The sequence below is a fragment of the Oncorhynchus mykiss genome, chromosome 9, assembly GCF_057628025.1.
Source record: "Oncorhynchus mykiss isolate SJ-2025 chromosome 9, ASM5762802v1, whole genome shotgun sequence".
NCBI lineage: Eukaryota > Metazoa > Chordata > Actinopteri > Salmoniformes > Salmonidae > Oncorhynchus > Oncorhynchus mykiss.
The window spans coordinates 62,346,173-62,356,470 of NC_143030.1; the positions used below are offsets into that span (position 1 = coordinate 62,346,173).

The 10,298-nt window shown below is 38.1% G+C and overlaps 1 protein-coding gene across 1 annotated transcript; it reads left to right on the forward strand.

Moving 5' to 3' along the window:
• Nucleotides 1–780: 780 nt before the first annotated feature.
• LOC149981289 (uncharacterized) lies at nucleotides 781–3,175 on the forward strand. The gene is made up of 6 exons (XM_090184905.1): nucleotides 781–1,018; nucleotides 1,266–1,309; nucleotides 1,927–2,017; nucleotides 2,162–2,274; nucleotides 2,413–2,471; nucleotides 2,633–3,175. The coding sequence occupies exons 2-6, from the start codon at nucleotides 1,285–1,287 to the stop codon at nucleotides 2,807–2,809; spliced, it is 465 nt and encodes a 154-aa protein (XP_090041031.1). The 5' UTR covers nucleotides 781–1,018; nucleotides 1,266–1,284; the 3' UTR covers nucleotides 2,810–3,175.
• Nucleotides 3,176–10,298: the final 7,123 nt, after the last annotated feature.

Below are 10,298 nucleotides of genomic sequence, written 5' to 3' on the forward strand. Positions count from 1 at the left end.
TGTTCAGTTAATTTAAGGAAATACGAACACGTACCATGCTGCACTTTGGTCTACTCCTTCTTCCTCAGACGAACATTGTTACAGTAACATTGAATAAATGGTGAAGTTTTTCTGTTTGAACAGCTAAGTGGTAACCTATACTATACATATACTGTTATCGCACTGCTAACATAAACAAGGCACAAAACAGAGATGCTTACACTGTAGCTATTCAACCTATCTATGTGATATGTTAAAGTCAATAGATTACTTATCTCAATCTTTCCTTCCTTATTTCAGGCTTCCGTTATTTCAGACTGCATCAGATTATGCAACAGAAATGCTGATGCTAATGGAACATGTTGAACAGTGATAGTTATAGTGTGAGTAAAACACCTTAAAGCAAAAGTTGTTTTAATAAGTGACCATTTGTTTTATGGATTTCCCATAGAAACATTGTTTGTTCTGCTGGAGGCGTTTGTAAAGTGAACAGGGACGCTAACCATATGTTAGTGGGACTGCAGCAGGGGAGCCCTTCTAGTATCCTCATTGGATCTGAACTTACCAAGGTCAAATGTAGGCCATGTTAGTCAGGAGTAGCTGTGTGCAACTACAGTATGTTGTTAAACACTGGCCACAAAAATCCAAGGTCCTCTATTAAAACCTGGTGAATTCATGGTGAACTAATCTCTGAGGTCAGATTCACACCAAACCAGGTTTCAACATCTGTTATTGGCCTATAACTACTGAAATTAGTCCTTGGTGGGTGATTATAATGCCAATGGGCAAATGTTACATAATGAATCATTAAAAACCACACACTTCTCTGCTCTCTCATTTGCTGCGTTCTTGCTTAAGCAAATAGCAAATGTCCTATTTCTCATTTCTCACTTCCCCTAATACATATACGTTGAGCTGACGAAACTGTACTTTGAAGGAATACTTGCGATTTTGAGACATACATCATCACAATAGTGAGATTATAGAAACTTCAAACTTGGCTCAGATTGTTAAAAACATTCTAGAAGTGTTACTAAAGGTAAGAACTTTTATATTTTGGGGAATGTCTGCATATTCTCCTTATAACCCCTTAAGCCATAATAGTATACAAGTTTACTTAGGCTACTGTATAACCAGAGACAAAGTTTTCAGCTTGGTTAAGGCATTATGCCATGTAACATTTTCACGGTTAGTTTAGACAAAGATGTGTTGAAATACATTTGAGGCTTCAAAGGATTATTCATCTCCCTGTGTGTGCGTCACTAATTTGTTCCGTTCACTCATAGAAAACAACAACCTTTTCGGATGAAAATGGGAAACAAACCATCAAGTAAGTCATTTCCCAAAATGAGAGAGAAAATCCAAAGTATCCCTTCGATCATGGTTCCTCAACTAGCAGCATGCGTGCCGAATTTGGCCCGAGGGGGATTTTAATCTGATCCAAAGTATTCCCACATTTAATAGAGAGAGATAAAATATCATATACAAATGTAAGCAAGGTTTGAAATTATTATGTTTTAGTCAAATAATATCTGTTTGGGATTTTGTAGTCAATTTGCAGTCTTCAATTATTTGTAATAATGTTCCGGCCCCCTGATCATCTGCTCAAGAAAAAATTGTCCCGAGGCTGAATCTAGTTGATTTTCCCTGCCTTAGATAATATAATGTACACAACATAAATCTTTACATTGCGATGTGATCAGAGGTGTGTATTTAGTTGTAATAGTCTACATGTGGGACTCACACCTCAGACTGGTTAGTGGTTTTGCATCATTGTTTTGGTCCTTGGTTGAACATGGATAAGTAAAAGGTGACTTTGTGGTGGTAGTGATTGGGACTTTCATAAACATTGTCATGAACACATGTTTCTGTCATTTTGTAGTATTCTTTTGACAATATTTTAAAGCACTAAGTGGCCTACTTCAAATGTACTAATATCCTTTATAGCAACAACAACGACAATAGCACCAACAACAGCAGCAACAACAACTATTCCTACAACCACATACATGCCAACAACACCATTAATTGACCAAAGGTAAGCATTGAATTCTACGACTAATTCATACAGTCGCTCAAATTCATACATTTTCTTCACACACACCAAATCAGATCAAAAATGTTTACGGCTTATGTTATCACTCTTCAATCACTGTTTTTCTCATTCCCTTTTACTCTTCAGGCCCGTATCAGCAGAGCCGATCATAATTGGCCTGGTCACCTGTATTTGTCTACTTCTTGTTGTGGCTGCATCAGGTCTGTTCGTTTATACCCTCTGGAGAAAGACAGCTTTCCGTGAGTAACATCATCTTCTTTTAAAACATATTTATCCTTTTTAACCCAACACAAAGATGTATATTGATTTATTCTAAGAAAGATTCTAAATGTTTTCCTTTTTTTGTTTTTTTCCTTTTATGTTTTTTTTCTCTCCAGCATGTGTGTCAAAATCAAGAGAGTTGGATGATGAAACAAATACCACAGACAAACCACAGGTACAGAAATGCATCACTCAACAATATGACCACAAAAGCAGACCCTATTCCTAAGCATTCAGACAAATGTATATTATTTGTACAGGAGATAAAAGCAACATTTTAACTGTCTGTCATGAAAGACACATTTAGTCTGTAACTTGGTTGTATATCATTTTCAGGTGTTTGTTATTGCAAATGAGCACACATATGCGAACGCTGGTAAATCCAAGGTGCAGAGGATGGAAGACCACATTACTTACAGTGACCTGACCATCCTAAGGGCTAACGCCAAACCATCGCCAGCCACAGAGATGACTGAATATGTCAGTGCTATAATCTGCACTTCTGAAATTTAACATGCATAATAATGCACAAATATAAATCTCTTCAAGGATAATGCTCTAAAGTCACAAGGGTGGGGGCAGCTCAGAATTGGAATCTTTTGAAGTTTATTTTGTATGGTTTTAAAAATATGATTTAGATTGCAATGATTCTAATTATCATAATGTTTTGTATTCTATACATTTAATATATTAGTATTAGTATGTATCCTTTTTGTAAATGTTTTGAATCATGAGAGTAAAGTAGCCTATAATATAGTTTAGATACCATGTACTGTAGCTTAATGAAAAAAACTGCATTACACCTATTTAGTTGTTTCCTCACAACTTTACCAATAAACCATTGTTTATTAGTAAATCAAACCTAACTCTTTACGGGAACGCCTTGGCTCTAGTGTCATTCATTGGCCTTGTGGCTCAGTTGGTAGAGCCCCTTACGAAAAAAAGACATGTTTTGCACACGTTTCATTTCACATGTGAAATCATGTGAAACCATGTGGTTTTGGAACACTTCACATGTGATGATATTTCACATGAAGTTTCACATCTGGATATTTTTCACAGGTAAACAAAAATGTCCCCTGAATGTCATGTTATTTGCAGTGTTTTCAAATGACCTATTTGACACACAGTAAATGATTACATTGTGTATGTTTATTTATACAGTATTTTTTTATTCAACATGTCCTCACCTGGGATTTGAACTCACAACCAAACCTCTTGGTTCATGGCATTTTGAGCTTCCTGCTACGTGTCTGTGTCAATGACTGATTTCACCTGTATTCCTACACTTTGGAATTCAAAATAACTCTCAGCTTTGTTCAAAATACACTCAAGTAAAACTATTACATTTATCATAGTGATTCAGGAGTTACATAAAACAACATATGCACACCAACTATACAAAAAAAGTGTCAGTGCAGGCAGAGGTCAATAATCCAGGGCGGTCTGACAAGGTACAGAATGGCAGGCAGACTCAGGGTCAGGGCAGGCAGAATGGTCAAAACCGGGAAAACTAGAAAACATGAACTGTAGAAAAAGACAGGAGCAAAGGGTAGGCTTGACGGACAAAACAAACTGGCAACAGACAAACAGAGAACACAAGTATAAATACACTGGGAATAATGGGGAAGATGGGCAACACCTGGAGGCAGGTGGAGACAAGCACAAAGACCGGTGAAACAGATCAGGGTGTGACAGAAATAAGTAAATGAAAGCAATGATGAGAGAATAGTCAGATGTACTGAAACTGATAACTAAAAGTGGTGCCGATGGCACTTTTTTGCTAAGTGCAGAGATGTATTGTAGCTAATGAATCTGTAGGGGACTTATGAGAATACTAAAGACTTCGTAACACAGCAGATCAGTTTACCCCAAATCCCAGGTGGGGTCATAAAAAAAAGTCAGCACTAAGTGATCATGTCAAATGTAATCATATTACACTATTTTAGCTGAACAGCGTACCACTAACCTTAAAACTCCTATACCATTTAATTACTTCCCATCCCCCCAAAAATGTGAAAATCTAATTTGCAGTTTTACATGTGAAAACGTTCAAATGATGTCACATGAAGTTTCATGATATCACTTTTAAATATTTAAATGGTGTCTCTCAAAATCAATGATATAAAGAAGCCAAGATAAATTATATCAATAATTATTTGAAAAAAATGTAATTACTTTAAATGTAAATATAGGCAGAAAGACAAATTCAACTCCATCTTTAATCGAAACAGATGGTTTATTCATCACAAAACCATTTGATGTTGCTAATTATTTTTATGATTACTTCATTGGTAAAGTAGGCAAACTCAGGCAGGAAATGCCAACAACGAACAGTGAGCCACTGTATTCATGCATTTTTTAAAAATGTACAGAAAGAAAATCATTGTAAGTTTGAATTTTGTAAAGTTAGTGTGGGAGAGGTGGAAAAAATATTGTTATGGATCAATAATGACAATCCTGGCATTGACAACTTAGATGGAAAGCTACTGAGGATGGTACTGTAGCTGACACTATAGCTACTCCAATCTGTCATGTCTTTATTCTGATTCTAAAGGAAAGTGTTTGCCCTCAGGCCTGGAGGGAAAGTTATTCCGCTACCAAAGAGTGGTAAAGTGGCCTTTACTGGTTCCAACTGAAGACCTATCAGCTTGCTGCCAGCTCTTAGCAAACTGTTAGAAAAATTTGTGTTTGACCAAATATAATGCTATTTCTCTGTAAACAATCGAACAACAGACTTTCAACATGCTTGTAGAGAAGAGCACTTAACACGTACTGAAGTGACACAAATTACTGATGATTGGTTGAAAGAAATGGATAAAAAAGAAGATTGTGGGAGCTGTACTGTTGGAATTCAGTGCAGCCTTTGATATTATTGACCATAACCTGTTGTAGAGAAAACACGTGTTAAGGCTTTTCAACCTCTGCCATATTGTGGATTCAGAGCTATCTATTTTATAGAACTCAGAGTAATTTTTTTTAATGGAAGCTTCTCTAATGTCAAACATGTAAAGTGTGGTGTATCGCAGGGCAGCTCTCCAGGCCCTCCGCTCTTTTTTATTTTTATTTTTTACCAATGACCTGCCATTGGCATTTAACAAAGCCTGTATGTCCATGTATGCTGATGATTCATCAACCACAGCTAACAAAGCTACTGAAACCCTTAACAAAAGTTTCAGTCATTTTTGGAATGGTTACAAACCTTACCCTAAATTCTAGACCTCAGCTAAATCTGGTAATGAATGGTGTGGCTATTGAACAAGTTGAGGAGACTAACTTGGTGTTACCTTAGATTGTAAACTGTCAGGGTCAAAACATATTGATTCAATGGTTGTAAAGATGGGGAGAGGTCTGGCCGTGACACCACACTCCACAAAGCAAGTCCTTCAGGCTTTAGTTTTATCTTGTGTGCTGCAAAGAAGGACCTAGTTAAGTTGCAGCTGGACCAGAACAGAGCGGTACGTTTTGCTCTTCATTGTAATCAGAGGGCTAATATTATTACTATGCATTCCCGTCTCTCTTGGCTCTTGAGTTGACGAAAGGCTGACTGCATCACTTCTTGTTTTTATAAGAAACATTAATATATTGGAAATTCCAAATTGTTTGCACAATCAACTTACACACAGCACTGACAAAAACACTTACCCCACCAGACATGCCACCAGGGGTCTTTTCACAGTCCCCAGGTCCAGAACATATTCAAGGAAACATATAGTATTATACAGACCCATAAATGCATGGAACTATCTTCCATCTCATATTGTGAACAGCAAATCTGGTTTAAAAAACAAATACAGCAACACCTCACAGCACAATGCAGCTCCATCATGTGACCTACTTGTTGTGTGTATGTACTGACATCTATGTGTCACATACATGCACACACTCGCACACTACATGTTCATGTTTTTAAATGTATGTCAATTGTAAAGTTTTTTGTCTGTAATGTCTTTTTCCGGTAAGACAAACCCAAGTAAGACTAGCTGTCACCATTGGCGTCTGCTAATGCGGATCCTAAAAAAATATACACTACCGTTCAAAAGATTGGGGCCACTTAGAAATATCCTGGTTTTTGAAAGAAAAGCAACATTTTTGTCCGTTAAAATAACATCAAATTGATCAGAAATACAGTGTCAATATTGTTAATGTTGTAAATGAAAGTGGAGATCTCGTACAACGCTGTGTACTACTCCCTTCAGAGAACAGCGCAAACTGGCCCTAACCAAAATAGAAAGAGGAGCAAGTACATTAGAGTGTCTAGTTTGAGAAACAGACGCCTCACAAGTCCTCAACTGGCAGCTTCATTAAATAGTAAATGCAAAAGACCAGTCACAACGTCAAAAATGAAGAGGTGACTCCGGGATGCTGGCCTTCTAGGCAGAGTTCCTCTGTCCAGCGTCTGTGTTCTTTTGCCCATCTTAATATTTTATTTTTATTGGCCAGACTGAGATATGGCTTTTTCTTTGCAACTCTGCCTAGAAGGCCAGCATCCCGGAGTCACCTCTTCACTGTTGTCGTTGAGACTGGTGTTTTGCAGGTACTATTTAATGAAGCTGCCAGTTGAGGACTTGTGAGGTGTCTGTTTCTCAAGCTAGACACTCTCATTTTATTTAATTTTTTATTTTATTTCACCTTTATTTAACCAGCTAGGCCAGTTGAGAACAAGTTCTCATTTACAACTGCGACCTGGCCAAGATAAAGCAAAGCAGTGCGACACAAACAACACAGAGTTACATATGGGATAAACAAGCGTGCAGTCAATAACACAGTATATAGAAACGTCTATATACAGGGTGTGCAAATGTAGTAACATTAGGGAGGTAAGGCAATAAATAGGCCATAGTGGCGAAATATTACAATTTAGCAATTAAACACTGGAGTGATAGATGTGCAGAAGATGAATGTGCAAGTAGAGATACTGGGATGCAAAGGATGTACTTGTCATCTTGCTCAGTTGTGCACCGGGGCCTCCCACTCCTCTTTCTATTGCGGTTAGAGCCAGTTTGCACTGTTCTGTGAAAGGAGTAGTACACAGCGTTGTACGAGATTTTCAGTTTCTTGGCAATTTCTCAAATGGAATAGCCTTCATTTCTAAGCACAAGAATAGACTGACGAGTTTCAGAAGAAAGTCCTTTGTTTCTGGCCATTTTGAGCCTATAATCGAACCCACAAATGCTGATGCTCTAGATACTCAACTAGTTTAAAGAAGGCCAGTTTTATTGCTTATTCAATCAATACAACAGTTTTCAGCTGTGCTAACATAATTGCAAAAGGGTTTTCAGATCAATTAGCCTTTTAAATGATTAAATTGGTTTAGCTAACACAACATGCCATTGGAACAGAGGAGTGATGGTTGCTGATAATGGGCCTCTACGCCTATGTAGATATTCCATAAAAAATCTGCCATTTCCAGCTACAATAGTAATTTACAACATTAACAATGTCTACACTGTATTTCTGATCAATTTCATGTTATTTTAATGGACAAAAATGTGCTTTTCTTTCAAAAACAAGGACATTTCAAAGTGACGCCAAACGTTTGAACGGTAGTGTATATATGTGGGTTTTCTCCTAAGGGGCATGACAGTTTTGAGCTCGATTCCCACAGGGGACCAGTACAAAAAAAGTATGGAAATGTATGCACTTACTACTGTATATCAGTCTGGAGCATCTTCTTAATGACTAAAATGTAAATGTCAAATTCCTTTAAATCGATAATCTGCCATGACAAAACACATTTCAGAAGGAGGCCTTTACTGCCACCTACTGCAGATAAATTGTCTAAGCAGTACACTCGGAGTAGTGCCCATCATTTGAATGAGGAACATAATATTACACCCACCCACCCACACAGAGAGACAGAACTGGCAAGCAGATTTTTCTCAATGTTTTAAGGGGAAGGACAGACAATAAACCACATACATAAAGTGAAGAACACATAGTTCTACATAAATATTCCACATGGCCTTTTCCTTCTCACCATGAAGACGTCTGTGATAGACAGTATATTACATTTGTCAATGGTAAAGTTTATATGTCACTGTAAGGCGGGGGGGGGGGGGGGGGGGTAGTATATATGGCCAATATACCACGGCTAAGGGCTGTTCTTTTGCACAACGCATCGCAGAGTGCGTTGTGGTATATTGGTCATATACCACAAACCCTGAGGTGACTTATTGCTATTATAAACAGGTTACCAACGTAATTAGAGCAGTAAAAATACATGTTTTGTCATACCCGTGGTATACCGTGTGATATACCATGGCTGTCAGCCAATCAGCATTCAGAGGTCGAACCACCCAGTTTATAATAGATAGTTATATTTAGAAGATGATTATTATGAGCTTCAAGAGAAACATGATTAAGTCAACAATTGTGATTCTATTGTGATTAAGATACCAGTTGGAAATGGTTAAAAGAAAATAGTAAAAATTGACTAATTTAAACTTAAGTATTTTTCCAAAGTTTACTTTGCATCTCCTGACCATGTTAAATGTCTGTACAGCTCTCTTCATTCTCCTCCCTCTAACATGGAGGAGTGTGGGCTCGATTCAGCTGTTTGCTCCCAACGTGGTAACCAGAGATGTAACCTCCTGCCAGTACAATTCCAACTACAGGCAGAACACAAAGTACTGGTGTAGGGGACCAGTCTATGATTATTGTCAGATAGTGGTGAAGACCAGCAAGCCCAGAGTGAGAGAGGGGAGGATCAGGAAGCTGGGGTCTTCACTATCACAATGAGTGCACTGAGGTAAAGTGATGAGGGGAAGTACTGGTGTGTCATCTCCAGACCAGGGAGGATTGTCTACACAGGTTTGAAGCTTCAAGTCCTCAATGCAGGTAATGCCACTCAGATTGTCCTGCTTCAACTTCAGAATGTTCTACCCACAGTGTTGTAAGACCATGCAATAAGCCAGATGAGTATGATCTGAATGAAGTTTATCACTGAATTTAAATTCAACTACTATGTTCCTTCCACATAGCTTTCTGGAGAAAATGAGAATATGCAAACACTGTATGTCCTTGTATTTGATCATATTGTAAATTATAACATGGCATTGTTATTTTTTGCATATATTTTTTACAGGCATATCTTCTTCAACTGCTACAACTACATCTATAAATTCAACAACAAAACTGGAAGAGAGGAAAGTGCAACATCGTGAGTCCTAAAAAAAAAAAATATTTTTAATGGTTAGAATGTTAGGTCTATAGGGGGAAAACAAAAAGTATCATTGTATCCTCCCAATATTTATAGGGTAACCAACTCAAACAAGCAGCATTACCACCAGTCACCGCAGGGACAGCACAACTCCTACGTTTTTTAATGCACTGTAGAAAATCAGGGTGGACCAGATTGATGAGCTCGCCCTACAATTTCTTTCTGCAGTGAGGATACACCCTCTTTAGATAATTATTTTGTAACGTAACTGCAGAAAAACATTGTTTTGAGCTCAAAAAGCAGTAGAAGCAGAATGAAAATATTTCACCGAAGCGATACGGCTCCCCACTTTAACCAAAAAGATCAGTTCAAAAAGAGCCATTAGTTTGTGAACGACCCATCACTAGTGTAAGGTACGTTTTCTGTGGATCCCAGCTCATGCTGGGGTAGGGGGAAATGAGGCAGTGGATAAGGTTGTGAAGAAAGCTCTGAAGAGGTAGGAGATATATGTGGGGTTCCCATTAAGGGGAATGTAGAAGCATCACAGCAGACTGGTTGACACAGGAGTGGGAAGTTGAATGGGGGATTCTATCCAGAATTCTGTGAGGAAGGTCAGTAGGTATGTGTGGAGTGAAAGGAGGGATGAGGTTCTGTTGACAAGGCTGAGGTTGGGTCATTGTGGATGGGAAGTGGGTTATTGTTAGTGGAGAAACACCCAGATGAGAAGTGTAAGGCATGTGAAGAGGTAGAGACTGTGAAGCATGCCCTGTTATATTGATGAGTGGCGCAGCAGTCTAAGACATTGCATCTTAGTGTAATCACTACAGTCCCTGTTTCGAA